Raw genomic sequence first — 19,630 nt, 5'->3', positions numbered from 1 at the left:
AATGCAGAGAAAATCATAACTGTGCCAAATCTGTTCACACTGGATGTCTTTAAAGAAAAGTTCTACAACGGTCGCTGTAATCAGTGCAGAACTCTGGCCATTTCCCTCTTCCCCAATAATGGCTATGGCCCCACTTTCACCTTTCAATACTGCCTGGAGATTGAATTTGGAATATTCCGGATAATCAAAGTGATGACAAACTCTGTGACAGCTCTCGGACCTGACTTTTTCCAACATAGGGAATATTAATGATTTCCTGCACAATTTTCAAGAAATAACTATGAGATGATGGTACATTGAGATATTTAGCAACCTTTTTCTGGACTTCCTCCTGGCAACTAGACTCTAATGGGGGAGGAAACACGATGTGGGCATGCACCCCTAATGTAACAATACAATTTTACACTCCCCCCGCCCCCCCCATCAACTGCGCACACACACACTTTGCATCAGAAATGTATCAGAATTTGTATTATTTAATAGGAAACGTGTTGTCTGTTGTATCTACATGATTCTTTTAGTCAGCAACACTGAACTACGGTGTAGCACAGTGGTTAGCACTGCTGCCTCACAGTGCCAGGGTTCGATTCCTGGCTTGGGTCACTGTCTGTGCGGAGTCTGCACATTCTCCCCATGCCTGTGTGGGTTTCCTCCGGGTGTTCCGGTTTCCTCCCACCATCCGAAAGATGTGCTGGTAGATGCATTGGCCAGACTAAACTCTCCCTCAGTGTACCCGAACAGATGCTGGAGAGTGGTGACTAGGGGATTTTCACAGTAACATCATTGCAGTGTTAATGTAAACCTACTTGTGACACTAATAAATAAACTTAAACAAGGGGATCGCTAAACATTCAGCAACAGTGATGCCATTGAACAAGGTAGGTAGCTAATCATGCTAAAAATTCTCCAAGACAATTCTCACAGGCAAAGAGAAAGTGAAATGTCCTAATTACCTTCGCTTTTTAATATCAATTTACAGAGGCAAAATAAATGATTAGGATATACTCTTGGGATTGGGGTAACGTTGCCCCTTAGTGTCCAAAGACGCGCAGGTCAGGTGGATTGGCCATGCTAAATTGCCCCTTAGTGTCCCAAGATATGTCGGTTAGATGGTTTAACCATGATAAATGTGCGGGGTTACAGGGATAGGATAGGGGAAAGGGCCTGGGTAAGATGCTTTGTCAGAGAGTCGGTGCATACTCAATGGGCCGAATGGCCTCCATCCACACTGTAGGGATTCTATGAACGGGTGAAATATCATAAACAAACTTTTTTAAAAAGTGTGCGCTTAACATCAATGCGAAAAGGTTACATTCCACAATTAGAAAATTAGATTGTCAGGGCCAGAGAGGCTTCTCAGGAGTTGTTATGAACTGAGTGCCTTGTTAAAAATCCAGTTACATTCACATCTCATGAATAAATTTTTTTAAAAGAATGCCGTCTGCAGGGCAGGGCATCCTGTGGAAAAGCATAGTAACTTATGCATTTCCACATTTATCTGCACATGTATAGACTCCAGAAATTACTGTCATTTTCAGAGGAGGAATTACAGTGAACGTTGACACTTTCACCATCATCAATACAGTAAAATCAGGACTTTTTTTTAAACCTATTCCAATACTAAGTAGCGTGCAAAAATCAAATTATATATCTAAATGAATTAAGATCTGTCTGTAGCATTCCCGTGCCTTCTATGAAATTCTAATCTCGCCTAACATAACTTTAGTAAAGGAATGAAAATCATTATTTTTCATTTAGTCTCATTTGAACAAGAAAACATTGACTACTCCGGGGTTTTATAGCTTCATTTTGTCATTGATTAGGTCCTTTTGTCAAGTTACACAGTTTGTATACAGTTGTGAGAAACAAGACATAAAACTATTTACTTTCATCAGTGTGTAAGAATTAATAATTTGTCTGCTGTACTATGACTGCCTCAGGATAAGACCAAAAATTGGGATAAAAATGTAAATAGGAACAATTGCAAAAATAGAAGCAATAACGAACTCGTTTTTATTGCAATGTGAAAATATCCTTCCTCCTTTCCAGTTCCCGGGATAATGTCTTATTTTACAACTGCATAGGTTGCTCATTTAACAACCATATATTAATACTGATAGAACTTTATTTCTCTGATAAATCAGTCCGGATATCTATGTCATTATAGAGCAAAATAAAAAAAATGTGGATACAGTATGATTAAAGACGACAAGCCTCTACCGTAAAACTTAATATTTTGACAGACTTATCAAAGGAATTTCAGATAATGTTCGTTAAAACAAGCTTTTGAAAATAATTGACCACGAGTGCCCATCAATTTACTCCTATCTGGCAGACATTTTAAAGTTTGGTCAGAATGGTCAAAGACTTAATTCTCTTTACTTTTTTTTTACAAAAATGTACCTCACTTTCGCCTTGCAAACAATAATGAGAAACCTAGTTGATGGGCCAAGGCACATAGGGCCACCACCAAGGTTGAAAAGAATGGGAAATAAAACTAGTTAATTCTTATTTCCCCATTAGCACTTTCTTGAGGTACAAATTCAGACTTGCACCTATCGCAAAAAAGTGCTTTAGGGTCACATTCCATTTTCTCACTTACATAACAGTGCTTTACAGTAAATTATAGCAGGGAGATAAAAGACGATGCAGACAGTCTCATCTGCTGGCTATGTAGAATCATGACATGAACAACCATTGATCATGTTAATGAAAACAACCTGTTTAATGAAAGTTTACAACATTGTGTGGTTAGCCGCCCAACAAAGCAACAAAAAGCTTAGCTTAAGATAAAAAGCCGATATTGCAGGAGTAAACCAATGATAGATAGGCACTCTTTTCTACAATGTTTATACTTGGAAAGGACAAGGACCTCAAGTGGACAACCATTGTTTGGATTGAAAAATATAAAGTTAACAGGATGCATTTGTCACTGCAGTGAAAAACCCTTTAAAATGTTTGATTTATTATTGATTCTGGTGAAATAAACTTGAGCAGTGAGAAGCATTACTTCTTAAAAAATGAACTATTTCTGATTTCCTGTTGCGAGGCAATTGATCAAATAGAATGGTTCTGCTTTCAAATGACAAGCCTCGCTGTCCGTTTTCTCTGCACTTCTTCCAAAGGCACTGACTATCACAGGGATAATGTTCCAAAGGTTCTCAGCCCCCCAGACCCTTGTCCAAATTGCTATTTGAGTGTGACCTCCGCAGTAATTTAAATGTGCAGATACTCCAACCACATTGGATCCAACCTAACATCTGGTAGGTTATATTCAGGAGCGCAGAAAACATCCTTTCTGGTTGTATCACAGCTTGGTCTGGCTCCTGTTCTGACCAAGACCGCAAGAAACTACAGAGGGTTGTGAACGTAGCCCAGTCCATCACGCAAACCAGCCTCCCATCCATTGACTCTGCCCACGCTTCCTGCTGCCTCAGAAAAGCAGCCAGCATAATCAAGGACCTCACGCACCCCGGACATACTTTCTTCCACCTTCTTCCGTCGGGGAAAAGATACAAAAGTCTGAGATCATATGCCAACTGACTCAAGAACAACTTCTTCCCTGCTGCCATCTGACTTTTGAATGGACCTACCTGATATTAAATTGATCTTTCTCTACACCCTAGCTATGATTGTAACACTACATTCTGCACCCTCTCCTTTCCTTCTCTACGAATGGTATGCTTTGTCTGTATAGCACGCAAGAAACAATACTTTTCACTGTATCCCAATACATGTGACAATAATAAATCAAGTCAAAAAAAGGAAGACAGGCTTAATATTCCCCTCCTTCAGTGGTAAGCTTGGAAACCTATTATTGTGCACCTTAAACTTAGATCAGCTACTGAACACAGACTGGAACTAAACTTAGAATCTTTCAGTCAATGTGACTCAGTATCGTAAGTGCACTAAAGTTTAAAGTTTATTTATTATTGTCACAAGTAGGTTTACATTAACACTGCCAACAAAGTTCTATGAAAATTTTCTAATCGCCACACTCAAGCGCCTGTTCAGGTACACGGAGGGAGAATTTAGCTGGTCCAATGCACCTAACCAGCACATCTTTTGGACTATGGAAGGAAACCAGAGCATCCGGAGGAAACCCTCGCAGACACGGGTAGAACAGGCAGACTCCACACAGACAATGACCCAAGCTGGGAACTGAACCCAGATCCCTGGTGCTGTGTGGCAGCAGTGCTAACCACCATGCCACCGTGCTCCCCAATAGATTTAAATACAAGGCAATAGGGGGAAGTTCTAAACATGGAATTATTTTTCTTCCATTAGTGTTTGAGGTTCAGGTGAGTAGATTCTTAAGTTTTCTTTTCAATATATTTTTCTCATTTAAAAATGTATTTTTATCCATTCCATCTGGGTCATCCGGCGCGACACAATATTTCTCCAGCTGACTGTGAGGCAACCAATTGTTCTCCGCAGCCTGAGTCAATAAATAGAGGCAGTACGGTGGCACAGTGGTTAGCATTGCTGCCTTACAGTGCCAGAGACCTGGAATCAATTCCAGACTCGGGTGACTGTTGATGTGGAATTTACACATTCTCCCAGTGTCTGCGTGGGTTTCCTCCGGGTGCTCCAGTTTCCTCCCACAATCCAAAGATGTGCGGGTTAGGTTGATTGGCCATGCTCAATTGTCCCTTAGTGTCAGGGGGATGCAGGGTGTTTACATGGGGTTACGGGGATAGGGTCCGAGTGGGATTGTCGTCGGTGCCGGCTCAGTGGGCCGAATGGCCTCCTTTTGCACTGTACGGATTCTATGTTCATTGATCATCAACTGTAGCTCAGTTGGTAGTATTCTGAATCACAAGATTCCAGGTTCCATTTCTGCTCCAGGGGCTGAATTGTATGCTCTGAATATGGGACTTCTGGGCTACATGACAACATTGGATTGTGATGCCATGAGTGGCATAACGCAGCCTGCAGCAGATCATTATGTGAACATTTTTACAGCTGACACATTTCGTCCAGCTGAGCCATTTATTTCCTTCACCATTGGCAACATTAATCAGGTGGAAAGAGCCAGAGGTTTTGCGGCCATGGCAGGTTTTCCAAGGGGTGGTGAGGGGGAAGACAGGTCATTGATTGCACCCATGTCGCCATCAAGGCACCAGCATGGCAGCCAGGGGCCTTCATTAACACAAAGGGGTGCCACTCAATCCAGATAGCCTGTGACCACCAGCAGTGTATCATACAAGTGTGTGCACGGTACCTGGGGAGCAGCAGGAAGGTTGTAAATGTAACCACTGGATGTAACCACTGATCCCTGTAATGGCAGTAAGAAATTTAACAACACCAGGTTAAAGTCCAACAGGTTTATTTGGTAGCAAAAGCCACACAAGCTTTCGGAGCTGCAAGCCCCTTCTTCAGGTGAGTGGGAATTCTGTTCACAAACAGAGCTTATAAAGACACAAACTCAATTTACATGAATAATGGTTGGAATGCGAATACTTACAACTGATCAAGTCTTTAAGAAACAAAACAACATGAGTGGAGAGAGCATCAAGACAGGCTAAAAAGATGTGTATTGTCTCCAGACAAGACAGCCAGTGAAACTCTGTGGGGGTTACAAATAGTGGGACATGAACCCAATATCCCGGTTGAGGCCGTCCTCGTGTGTGCGGAACTTGACTATCAGTTTCTGCTCAGCGACTCTGCGCCGTCGTGTGTCGCGAAGGCCACCTTGGAGAACGCTTACCTGAATATCAGAGGCCGAATGCCCGTGACCGCTGAAGTGCTCCCCAACAGGAAGAGAACAGTCTTGCCTGGTGATTGTCGAGCGGTGTTCATTCATCCGTTGTCGCAGCGTCTGCATAGTTTCCCCAATGTACCATGCCTCGGGACATCCTTTCTTGCAGCGTATCAGGTAGATTGAAGCTGCAAGAAAGGATGTCCCGAGGCATGGTACATTGGGGAAACTATGCAGACGCTGCGACAACGGATGAATGAACACCGCTCGACAATCACCAGGCAAGACTGTTCTCTTCTTGTTGGGGAGCACTTCAGCGGTCACGGGCATTCGGCCTCTGATATTCGGGTAAGCGTTCTCCAAGGCGGCCTTCGCGACACACGAAGGCGCAGAGTCGCTGAGCAGAAACTGATAGCCAAGTTCCGCACACACGAGGACGGCCTCAACCGGGATATTGGGTTCATGTCACACTATTTGTAACCCCCACAGAGTTTCACTGGCTGTCTTGTCTGGAGACAATACACATCTTTTTAGCCTGTCTTGATGCTCTCTCCACTCATGTTGTTTTGTTTCTTAAAGACTTGATCAGTTGTAAGTATTCGTATTCCAACCATTATTCATGTAAATTGAGTTTGTGTCTTTATATGCTCTGTTTGTGAACAGAATTCCCACTCACCTGAAGAAGGGGCTTGCAGCTCCGAAAGCTTGTGTGGCTTTTGCTACCAAATAAACCTGTTGGACTTTAACCTGGTGTTGTTAAATTTCTTACTGTGTTTACCCCAGTCCAACGCCGGCATCTCCACACCCTGTAATGGCATCAGTAAGGTCATAAAGAATTGGTGTATACTAGTTGGATGCACAATGGGCAAGATATTGGAGGGTGCTCGCAACTATGGGGTTGTGTCCCAACAAATTAATACCTGCAAAAGAGAGCAGATAATTGCAGAGGAAAAAATATCAACCATTTTTGTTTTACAACCTATTGAAGGCAGGTTCACAAATGTTTAACTTTAAGTAGAGGCACAGTGAGATCATATTTATAGATTATGATCTGCACGATTTACCAAGATGTCAAAGTAATTAAGAATTACTAGTAATATTACGATATCCAAGTCATTGTTATCATGTACTCGGCTGTAAATCTACGGGCTGTTTTAAATCCAAGAGTTAATTCTTCAAAGATTACCATTTGCACCATTATCTTTCTCAATTAAAACCTGGATTCATTGAGGAAAAATAAATCAGAATTAAAATGACAATGGATAAATATGGGTGTCAGAAGTCAAATAAGGAGACCTGGTGCAAAAACAATTAACATCGATAAACAAAATGAAAACAACTGATAGTCAATGCTAAGTGGGTCAGAATCTTTGAACCAGAGGAAAAAATAGCTCCTTTTACATGTATTAGAAAAGGATTCAATACTTGAAAAGTCAGTAACAATTAGATATACTGATAAAAATAAGCATCAATTTGAAACAAAACTCCAGTCTTCGGGAGGGGGGGAGGAGGGGGAAGGGGGGAGTGGGAGGGGGGAGTGGGAGGGAAGGGAGTGGGGAGGGGGGGGAAGGGAGTGGGGAGGGGGGGAAGGGAGTGGGGAGGGGGGGAAGGGAGTGGGGGGGGAGTTTTCCCGTCCTGCCTGTCATGGGAATTGTAGTGGGCGGGAGGGCAGACCATGCAAAGATCCATTGATCTCAAGCGAGACTTTCTAGTTTTGGGGCGAAAGTGGCTGGAAAATCCCACCCTTCATCTTTTTTCTGTCTTTCCACAATAGCCAAATCCCCAAAAAGGCAGTTATAAAAAAATTCCATGGCTTGTGAGGTGGGATAACCAAGATTTTGCAATGACTAATAAAATCCCATTCAATAATTGGCCAACAGCAGCAGGCAGGCATGAGTGCTCCCAATCTCCTTCCTGAAGCGGCTTTAGATTGATACCTTAAGAGTAGAAAGCACCTGACAGAAATTACATTATTAGGCATAGTGCTGCCTGTGGGGAAACATGGGCATTGAAAAGGTGACAACCAAAAGTCTGAGTACTTTTTAAATGTGGCTTCACATCAGGTTCATGTTACACCACACTGAGAGGGTCCAAAAAAGGTTGCGTAATCTCATACCTCTTCATGCCAGAGTGCTTGGTTTGGAAATCATTTGGGTTTTTCTTTGAAGCGTGCACAGACACGATGGCAGTTCCACAATTCTGTGCACTGAAATTACAACATTAGTACATTTCGTCTGCAAGACCAAGATCTAATGAATTTCATTCAAGCTGGAATGACAGGGATCCAGAAGAACTCCAACATGTGACAGTCCAACTAATGTATACGAGGTAAACATCTGATGTACATTTAGAGAACCTAACAGAGGTCTCTCAGTATCAAAAGCTTCCCTACACTGCAGCGAAAATGACAGCAAGAGCAATGTCAAAAGGTTTCCTGTAACGTATTATCACTTTTTAAACCTACACTGACTCATTCTGTGCTATAACTACTGCACTAGCGTAAAACTAATGTGAATGGATCGCGTACATTAAACTTTTATGTGTGGATAATGATGCATGATTAGTTCCTACTATGGACAAAAAAAACTTTGAAATTATCTCCCAGATAACTGTTTTCTGCCAAGGCAGTAAAACACGAATCAAAAAGAACTGGAGGAGTTGAAGCTCTAACCATGAAATTCACTTACCGAGGACCACCTGCTACAGGATACATGACTAGAAATACTTCAGGCTTAAAATGATTTGAAACAATGCTTTCTTTCAAATTTCTGTTGCTCGGGTAGAAAATTTGCTTGGCAGCTATAATGTGGAGTCTTTTTTTTAAGATCTTCTAAAGGAGCTCCCCCAGTGACCTAATACCAAAGGCACTGTCTGGTGGGGTACCAGGCCACACAAGCCGGAAGGCTAAAGGATTGCTTCATAGTCTGTGTTACAATTATAAGATTGTTATGTTTTGGAACCGTGTCTTTAATTTAAGATAAAATGGGGAGGGGGGTGTCATGTGACCTGTTCTGAAGTCTGCTTGGCAACGGGCCTGAGGCAGTTAAAGAAAAAAGGGAGGCCCAGCTGTTGTAACTGAGATAATAGTGCAAAAGTGATTGGAGATAATGGCAGCTGTCTCCAAGTTCACAATGGGTAGACCCCCGAGTCTCCCAAAGTCCCAGAAAGGTGTCGAAAGTATCAGGATGTAAACAGTTGTGCTGTAAACTGTCCCACTGCCTCCAAAATGAAAGGGGGTTGAGATCAAGAATAAATAATCAGAATGTCCACCTGGATGCAAGGTTAATCTGTTTCATGCTGCCATGGGGAAGAGTGCAGAGGAAGCTGCTTTTGATATCAGGTTACAGGCTTCCCTGCAAGTCAATGAATATCACAGGCAGATAGTAGTTTTTGTCTGGTCAGCAGAGAAAAGATACTGCTTGTTTTTGCAAACTACCGCAGCCAGATATGGGAGGGAGACGGTCTCTATTTGCAGAGATGCATCAAACAGCTATCTCAGCGTTCCAAGAGATTCAACCTGGCATGGCCAGAGGGGAATAATCATCAGCCAGGCTTTACTGTTGGTAGTGGATTTAGGAAGCTTTCAGAAAACTAAAGGAAGTGCCTGAAGATGGTCAGTTGAAGTTACTACTTGGCAAAACAGGAAATTGCGAACTCAGTGGAAGCAACAATGGACTGTTTGGTATAAGAACTGTAATTCTGAGGAAAGTGTGATATGTAGCAAAAATAAAATGGAATGTACCTTTCCATGGTTTAAAGTATATGCTATGTACAAAATTAGTGGTTAATTAATAGTGGTTTTAAGTTATTTGTTAAAGTAAAGTTTGAAATCCTGATGTGTCATTCTTGCAGCTATGAACTGGGGGTTTGAATTTCTTTTTAAGTGTTATTGGTGTCTACAGAGATTGCAACACTGTGCTCAATTAGCTGATATCATCTGTATTGTAATGGGGCTCCTCGATCGGCCTTGTCATTGGGCTAGAGGGAGGAAAAAGAACAGCTATGCTACGCATATCTAATCACTGTTGAGTGAGTCCCACCCTCTCTAGAAATTACTTATGGGAATCTGATAAAGACAGAATTGGAATCAATTGCAATTCTCTCCATGGATGTATAACCCACTCACACCTCGGTTAAGTTCAACATCGGGTGGGAAAAGCATAATTGAATCTGCTGATGGCAATGGGGACTTTTTAATGCCATATAGTGCGGGACTTAGAAACCGGCTACAAGGTCAGTACAAGTCCAAGAGGAGACACTGGAGAAGGACCAAGCTGGGCCTGTGAAGGGATACACCATCACTGGTACACTACCAGACACAGCCATCTCTCCCGCTCTCTTGCCCCTGCAGGGAAGAGTAATCTGTGGCTGGTAGTGTACTAGTGATGGTGTATCCCTTTACAGGAGCGTAGGAGGCTTAGGGGTGATCTTATAGAGGTCTAAAAAAAATGAGGGACATAGATCAGCTAGATAGTCAATATCTTTTCCCAAAGGTAGGGGAGTCTAAAACTAGAGGACATAGGTTTAAGGTGAGAGGGGAGAGATACAAAAGGGTCCAGAGGGGCAATTTTTTCACACAGAGGGTGGTGAGTGTCTGGAACGAGCGGCCAGAGGTAGTGGTAGAGGTGGGTACAATTTTATCTTTTAAAAAGTGTTTAGACAGTTACATGGGTAACATGGGTATAGAGGGATATGGGCCAAACATGGGCAATTGGGACTAGTTTAGGGATTTAAAAAAGGGGCGGCATGGACAAGTTGGACCGAAGGGCCTGTTTCCACGCTGTAAATCTCTATGACTCTATAAGACAGGCGTAAATTCCACTCTGTATTGCTGATGGGCGGCCTCTGATTAGCCCTCCCTGCCATCAACTCAGTGCTTTGACGATCTGGACACCATATTTAAAGGGCACACCTGCACATTGTGTGCACACCAGGAAACATTATTCACGTCAGTACATCCCCTGAATCACTCTCCCCCCTGAGCGCGGAGCCGCACTGCAAGGACTGTGCTCATCTCAAAAGCTTCCCTTGGAGTACTGCTCGTGAGGTGCACACCTTCTGAGACCAGTCGTGCATCACACGGTTCTGACTTCATGCTGCCTTGGATCCATCATTTGGCATGTGTCCAGCATTTAGCGCAATAATGACACACTAATTTATTACAATGAGGTCGATGGGAAACACAGACTGTCATTGATAGAGGAGGGGATGTTTGCTTCCTCCCTTTAGCTCGCCATGACACCTGACTTCGGCCTTCTTGCGATATTTTCCACTCTTGCTGTCAAACCTGCCTGAGGCCGTTGTCTGAACTCACACATTAAGAATGGCCGCTTCTTCGAAACATTGGGCGGGATATTCCGCACAACCTGCTGGTGGCAGCCCGCCATTGCCCAGTGGTGGAGATCTTCTGGTCCTTCCGTTATCAACGGGGTTTCTGGTTGAATGTACCCCTCGCTGCTGGAAGACCTGTAGCGGGGGTGTGCCATCAGTGGGACTGGAAGATGCTGCTGGCACGAAAGGCTGGACAATTCTGGCCATCGGTGGGCTAAATGGCTGATATTGTTTTCAAATGAGAAAATAGTTGACACAGAAACTATTCATATTGGGAATACATTTTAAACTAAAGATCTCCCAGTTGGTAACGAGGCGATTTATTCTCTTACATGGATTCCAAAAGTTAATACCTATGGAGACAGGTCATCTGTAGAGCTGTAAAGGAATATTCAGGAAATTGTGCATTTCTAAAATTAGGTTCACTTAACTGATCAAATGTCAAACATCAGGTCAGAAAATGGGAGAGATAAAGACAAAGTAACAAAATTTACTGTTACTCCCTGCTATAAAAATACTTGAAAAAATTGACTCAAATATGCTTTCAAGCTTGCTTAATTTTAAACCAAGCCATGACAATCATTAGTAGGATTACCTGAATGCTATATTTTAATTGATTACAAGTAAGCATCTTTGGTTGGTTTAATTTTATTTGACATTCATTTTTGTTTTACAAAACACTGCTTCATCATTAAAGGAACCAGTATCAGGCAACCTGTGTTATTAGTGTATCGTTTTTCATGCCAATACTGATATTTACTGCCATCCCTAATTGTGCCCGAGAAAGTGGTAAAGGTGCTCCCACAATTTTAATGTAGGGTTAGGGTTAGAGGTGATGTGTTCATAAAAACCTACCACCCTTGCCCTTCATGGAGGTGAATGTCATTAGGTTTTGGAGGCGCTGCAGGGGAAGCGTTGAGTTGTCGCAGTGCTTCCCGTGGATGGTACATCATTCAGCATAGTACACCACTGGGTGGGGGAGTTCAAGGACAATGCACAAGGCCAATCAGAACATGGGCTGCAGCAAGTAAAATGGCAAGGATGAGGTTATTCCCTCAGCTTGATTAGTACCAACAGTCCACTTTTCCGGATGGGTTAACCTCAGTGCTCCCTCCCAAGTACTGATTCAGCAGTTGAGAGCAGTAGGTAACAATTAGCAGGAGTTAGCATTGCCCCCATCTGACCTGAAACCATGAGACAACTTGGATTCTGGAGTCAACATTGAGGATTTTCAGTGCCATTCCCACCTGACTGTATACTAATGTCCTCCCACCTCTGACAAAGTTGTTCTGCTGGGGCATGACATAGTTGGGAATGGAAGAGTGGGAGACCTTGACTATGACTAGGTAAGTCAGTGCTAGATGTTGATGACATGAACTTTGCAGGGTCAACTGCACTGGATGTTGCGAGCAGGCACAATGTCTCGATCATTAGTCGTGTCAACAATTCAAGAGCTTTGTGGTGAGATTAAACTCACATTCTTTGGATTACCAGTGCAGTAATGTACATTTATTAGCATTGGTTACAGTAGCGAAACAGTTTAACACCTGTGGAGTTACAGATTTTACAATAAAATCTTCAAATGCAAATTTTAACAAACTGCTTATTTCAACTTTTCTTAAAAATAAATATTGTTAATTAAATTCATGAGATGTTAATTTTATTTTATTTTTTAAAACAAAACCGCAAGTTAAATGTAGAACATATCAGTTTTCAAATGTGTATTAGGTCTGTATTCTCCAGGAATGCAGCTTCTGACTATATCCTATGTCTACAATTTTGATTGCATTTGCTAAACAAAGGGGTTGGTATGCCACAATATTCTCACAGAGGACACACAGGTATGTATTGAAACAAGAGTGTTAATTTTCACTGCATTTCCTAATCCACCACTCCAAAGGGAGCATTGTACAAATGTCCAGCGTTCCATTCACTGATCTTGCAGAACCCAAATTTAAAAATGGGAACGCCAGCATTTTATATTTAAAATTCTAATGCAGTTAATTTATTTTGCACACTGTGCAGGCAGAGCTGAAGAGAGACTGTACTCAACTGAATGGGTCTGCAACTTTCTGCAGTTGATTTGAAACTTGACCCAGAGATTTGGGTAATATTTTCAGTGTTGTCATCAATCATGATTTTGTTAATGATTTGTTGATTTTTGACATTTTTTAAATAAAAGAAGCACACAATTCATGAGGATAAAAGGCAGGAAGTTATTTTTCATCTCCCCTATTCAAGGATGTATGCCAGCACATAAATGGTCTGCCCCTCACCCAATAATACAAAGTCAATTCATTTCAATATTTTATTGGTATTCCCCAAGTGCATGACATGCAAGGCTTATTGGGATTGGAGGACTGAATTTCACACAGCAGCATTCATTTCATACATTAAGTTGTCCTTCAATTCTTGTAATTCAATGGCTCTGATAATAGGCTGAATTTTCACCTCGGGAGGGGGAAACAGAAGCTGGGACAGTTTTTGACTCCCAGAAACGCAGGGGGAAAACAGTTAAAAGTGGATCCTCGAAGCTGAAGGGCCTGAGATTTTGCAGCTTCAGAGAAGTACCCCACTGCAGTGTAAGAGGTAAGTAACTGGAAGATGTCCTCTCGGGGTTTGTGGGGGAGGCAGAGATGGTGTTGCTGGTACAGAGGGGAGCCCCTCCACAGGGTGGCTTTTGATCGCAGCCTCACCAAGGCAGGCAGGACCTGAAGACTGGGCTGGGTGCCCATCTCTAAGCAGCTGACCTTCCCAAGCAGGGAAACTGGAGGCCATCTGGAAAAGCCTCATTAGCCTTCAAAGTTTACGTTTAACAAGGCTCTGAATGAGCCAAATTGTCTACCCACCTCATGGAGTGCTGACTGTTCATTAACGACAATCTTTTAAAAATCTGACTTACTCAAATAACATAAATGGAAGAAGTGCAGTTGAAATCCACATACACCTGGTATGTTACACTTGAATTAACAAAAGAACCTAAATAGAATTCATAGAACCCTTACAGTGCAGAAGAAGGCCATTTGGTCCATCGAGCCTGCACCAACAACAATCCCACCAAAGCCCTATCCCTGTAACCCCACATAATTGTTCTTCCCCATTCTTTCCCAAAGATGTCTATCCCATGTTGAAAAATGGTTACATAGATATCAGTCATCCTCTTAAACCTTGCTGCTCAAATTCCCCAATTTGGCATAGTTATACCACTTCTGGCAGCAGAGCTGGACCCCAGGAAACATGGGCCCCACAACAGCAACTTTGACTTGCTTTAAAACAGATACATCTAGATATAGTAGCCATTCCGGCTGAGGCAGCCTTGGGGGCATTTGATGCCTTACCCTGCCCCGAAGAAGTGTCGGCACTGGCAAACCACCACCAACAAGAACTGCCAAGAAAAGCAGCTCAGGATAAAGCATCAGCTGACAATGAGCCAGGGGAGCCAGACAGATACGATACCAAATGACACCACACAATCCAAGTTGTGTTCATGCTGAACTTACGTCCCAATTCTATAAAAGTGGAAAATCCATGCTTTGAAGTTCAGCCAGAAACATTTTCACAATACATTTGTTTTAAACTCTAAAAATGCGTTTAATTTAGACACAAGAATAACATTGGCTTACATAGTTTCAAAAATCATACATACCTGATCCAGAGTCAAACTTGGTTGTTGACCTATAAAATTAAAGATTATTACATTTACAAAATTGATGTTTTTGCAATTTTTCAGAATGTGCAAAATTCGATAAAGAAAGGAAATACATTTTCACTTTTAGATTAACATTTAGTCATTTTGGATCAAGCACTTGCTTCTGGTAACTTGCCTCCTGGAATAGAGGGTTGGCACAGCTTCCTTGCTATGATATAGTAAGGAATCTCACAACACCAGGTTAAACATGCTTTCGGAGCACTGTTCCTCATCAGGTGAGTGAAGAGATAGGTTTCACAAACACGGCATATATAGACAAAGACTCAATTGCAATATTATCTTGAAGGAGCACCGCTCCGAAAGCTCGTGATTCCAAATAAACCTGTTGGACTTTAACTTAGTGTTGTGAGACTACTTTCTGTGCCCACCCCAGTCCAACGCTGGCATCTCCACACCATTGCTATGATATGACACATACGTTTGGAATGCTTACTTTTTCTTTAAAATTCCCTTCTCCTTACTAACTCACGCTCTACAGTGCAAGTTACCTTCAGTGCCTTATCCTGAGCTTTGGCAAAGAGTATTCTGGACTTGAAACGTCAGCTCTTTTCACTTCTTACACTTGCTACCAGACCTGCTGAGATTTTCCAGAATTTTCTCTTTTGGTCCCTTATCCTAAGTGGTTTGGGCAGTAAATACTGGCAGAGAGTATGGAGGGCATCACAGTCTAACCTCTTATCTCATTCGACGACAACAGGAATACACTTTCTAGCCAAAATTCAATAGATAACAATTAGAAGCAGAAATCTGAGCTTTCCTTTCATCGGCAAGGATTCAGTGTCCAGTAGAGAAGGTACAGAGGAGATTCACAAAAAGTTCTCAGCGGTGAAGAATTTTAGTTATTGGATAGGCTGGGCTTGTCACCTTTGGAACAGAGGAAGCTGAAGGGGAATTTAATTAAGGGGCATAAAATTATGAGGTGCCTCAAAGGAATGGATAGAAAAGTCCCAATTCCTTCAGTAGAAGGGTCAATAACCAGGAGGCATAAATTTAAGGCAATTTGTAAAAGGACAAGAGGGGAATAAATCTTTCACCAGGAGGAAGTGAGGGTCTGGAACTCACTGCCTGAAAGGGTGGTAGAGGCAGAAACATTCACAGATCTAAAACATACTTTGGACATGCACTTGAGACACTTTAACCTACAGGGATACAGACCAAGAGCTGAAAGTTGGGATTAGGTGAGATAATTATTTTCAATAATCGTGGACGCAAGGAGTCAACTGACTGGCTGCCTCTCATAGAATCCTACAATGCAGAAGAAGGAGGCCATTCGGCCCATCGAGCCTGCACTGACCACAATACCAACCAGGCCCTATCCCCTTAATCCCATGCATTTACCCTAGTGTTCCCCTGACACTAAGGGGTAATTTAGCATGGCCAATCCACCTAACTCGCACATCTTTGGACTGTGGGAGGAAACCGGAGCATCCGGAGGAAACCCACACAGAACACGGAGAGAATGTGCAAACTCCACACAGACAGTGACCCAAACTGGGAATCGAACCTGGGTCCCTGGCGCTGTGAGGCCGCAGTGCTAACCACTGTGCCGCCCTCTCATACCACAAAGTTTTCTATGTTTGTAATCATGGTGTATCTATTCCCATCCCAGCTCAGGTCAGATGGGAAAGTGAACCTAGGATTTTCTTGTCTTTATAATCTGGTACTACGTACATCAAGAGGTGCCTTTAGTAGCTACATCATAAGTGGAAGTGGTAGGTTAATGTTAAAAGTATGAGAGGATCTGAAAAGATTCCACGCCACAATGGCATGCTGGACTATTGACTATTTATTTCCTTTAACTGAAGTCATATGTGGAGTGAAAACACTAGGACATTAGCCTATCAACAAGGTGAGTAGCCATGCCAGCCAAACGTTACAAGTTTAAATTTGTGCTTAGCTGACCTCATCCACAACAGTAGTTAGGAGAAACTGCAGTTTCCTATGACGTCTCAGGACGGGGAGAGAAAAAGAAGCCATTCTTCTCATTCTTGACTTTTGTGGCTTTTAAGGGGCATCTTGACAAATACATGAATGGGATGGGAATGGAGCGATATGGTCCCCAGAAGAGTAGGGGGTTTTGATTCGGTCAGGCAGCATGGTTGGTGCAGGCTTGGAGGGCCAAAGGGCCTGTTTCTGTGCTGTAATTTTTGTTCTGTGTTCCACTTCCAATGAACCCCCCACTACCTCCCCCTCCCCTCTACCCCCACTCGAAAGCTGCTTGTATGGATGTCAGGTGAGGATTATGATTGGCCTCAAAGTTGCGATGCCATCAACAGTCAAATAGCTCACTGGCTGTAGCCATAAATGATGAGTGTCTATTGAACAAGGTATCAGAGAGCACCTTAAGCCCATAAACTAAATCCCAGCAACAACAGTCAATGCCCACAGAAGGGGGAAGAAGGAACTGAAAAGAAAAAACTAAATAAAAAGATAAGTTTTGATGGAATAACCTATATTACCATTGGTGGATTGCCCTCAAAATCTTGGTCTAAAGTTCAAAAGCATGACTGGCCTGTTACAAAATAAAACAATACAGGAATGTGCAACGCAAGTATTTTCCTCACATTCTCAATTGTATTTAAAAGTGCGAGGGACTTAGTTTTTAACTTCACTCATTTGCGGTATAATTGTTTTACATTTGTTGTTCATTACTGCTTGTGATCTAATCATTTTAACCCATTTCTGTTGTATTGATGCATTTAGTGAATTGCAGGTTAAATTATATTACAAAGCTTGGCCACTGTGAAAACTTGCTAATTAGCTAAGTATGTAAGAATTCTCCGAGTCTTAAAACCCAGTAGCTCAAAGCCAGATGTAATTCTTTCTCACTATTTGTTGCATAGCTATCTGACTAGGCAATTTATACATTTTAAAAGGGAAAAATTCTGTCCTTGTGGGAACATCATGTTTCAGATATAAGTTAATACTAGCTGTAAATTCAGGAGCCTTTGAAGCTCTCCATTCAGCTGTGGGAAAACCGCTGTTGGGTAATTACACTCAAGATGCTGCTGATATGCTGTCAAGCAGAATTAACCCTCAGACTAGACCTATCCGTGCAAGCTGTTACAAGACAGCATTGTCTATATGGGACTCTCGAACCAATTAGTGAGCATGCTCTGGTCAGATTTATATCACACATTAATGCTCAGTGGTATATCTGTCCACAGCTGCCTCAGCAAGATACAAGAGCAGCTCTGCAGGAACCCAGTTAGAGGATGTTACACGCATAAAGACCTTTCAATATAATGTATTAAACTACCTGAGAATGAGGCATTAACCTTTCTCCACCCCCCACCCTAGCAACAGCGAGAACTGGAGTGCACTTGAAGGTTACAATAGTATTTGAAGTAAATGTTGAGCTATAACTAAATTTTTCTTAAATGGAGCAAAAAGAATAACAGGATTAATTTCCAAATGTCTGACTTTAGCCACAATTTTATTGCATCTCCACTTACGATGCAATAAAGTTGCCGGTTTCCTCAAGTGCTGTATTCTTAAGGGACTTGGAACAAATGCTTCATAGTCATGGGCACTACAGGCCACACAACTGCTTAACTACAGCTCAAGTCATTCTTGCTGGAGTATTTTATCAAGTTGGAAGACAACACCAAGAAAATGCTGACATAAAGTCAAATTCTCAGACAAGAATTCAAATGCAGCATGCATGTTCCGGATCTGATTTTTTCTTTTAATTTGCTAAATCATGAATCAGAATCAGAGATGGGCACAATGTATGTGCTGGATGGGAAGCAGAAGAATTTCAGTTCCTTAATGTTGAGGTATAACTTCCTTTAACCCCAATATGGTAAGGGTTATGTATTTCCCAGTCTCCAGAAAATCTTTCCAAAATGTTTGCAATTTTCCACCTCCCTTGCCTTCTTTTAGAATCACAGAATCCATACAGTGCAGAAGGAGGCCATTCGGCCCATCGAGCCTGCACCACCCAGGCCCTATCCCTGTAACCCCACATATTTACCCTGCTGGTCCCCCTGACACCAAGGGGCAATTTAGCATGGCCAATCAACCTAACCCGCACATCTTTGGACTGTGGGAGGAAACCGGAGCACCCGGAGGAAACCCACGCAGACACGGGGAGAATGTGCAATCTCCACACAGTCACCCAAGGCTGGAATCGAACCCAAATCCCTGGCGCTGCGAGGCAGCAGTGCTAACCACTGTGCCACCATGCCACGCTGTGGCTCTTAAAGCCTACTTCTTTAATCAATCTTGTCCTTCAGTTTGGTATCCACTTTCTGACCATTCTACAGCTCTGAAAAGCATTGGGATGATGTTAGAAGCACTATGCATCGAGTGAGTGTTGCAAAATCTCCCTTAAGTAAACATACGGATGTTACTGGACCTCACCTTAGTGCAATCCTACAGACCCTAGGGACTAATAACTAACTTGAGTGTTTCACTCGATGCAAGGGTTCGCAGATGGAGTCATTTGCAGAACTTCCTGAAAACTCCCCCAAGGTTGTGTGTGTGTGTGTGTGTGTGTGTTTGTTGGAGGGGGGGGGCACACACTTGGAAACTGGGTGCATTTTTAAAATGGTAGAAATACTACACATCAAGGTTGCAACCAAAATTCGTGCATGCCCCTGCCTGCCAACACATAACATATCTGCTTTCTACTATTCACAGCCACAAGTTCAAGGAAGGACCCAGGCCGAGGTGAGTGGTGGCAGGATGGGGGTCACAGTATAGCGGTCACAGGGTGGGGGGAGGGTTTTTGAACGAGGGATCCCCAGGAGGCCTGCAGGCAAACATGCCAAGGTTTGCTTGTCATGCTCCCCGGGTGTTAATACCAGTGACGGTGAGATGAAGGCCCTTAGTGGGCATTAATTGTCCACTTATGAGCTTCAATTGGTGGCAGGAGAGGGAGGTTG

At 42.6% G+C, this 19,630-nt stretch overlaps 1 protein-coding gene across 3 annotated transcripts in view; it reads right to left on the bottom strand.

Moving 5' to 3' along the window:
- The window catches only part of msrb3 (methionine sulfoxide reductase B3), a 106,468-nt gene that overhangs the window by 36,001 nt on the left and 50,837 nt on the right, over positions 1 to 19,630 (bottom strand). For all 3 annotated transcript variants that reach the window (XM_078219809.1, XM_078219810.1, XM_078219807.1), the window contains one exon: positions 14,679 to 14,707. In XM_078219809.1, coding sequence (XP_078075935.1) covers positions 14,679 to 14,707 — 29 coding nt within the window. The remainder of the gene's footprint in view (positions 1 to 14,678; positions 14,708 to 19,630) is intronic.

The sequence above is a fragment of the Mustelus asterias genome, chromosome 9 (genome assembly GCF_964213995.1).
Source record: "Mustelus asterias chromosome 9, sMusAst1.hap1.1, whole genome shotgun sequence".
NCBI classification, from domain to species: Eukaryota; Metazoa; Chordata; class Chondrichthyes; order Carcharhiniformes; family Triakidae; genus Mustelus; species Mustelus asterias.
Note: the sequence above shows the minus strand (reverse complement) of the source record. Positions and strands in the feature narration are given on the sequence as shown.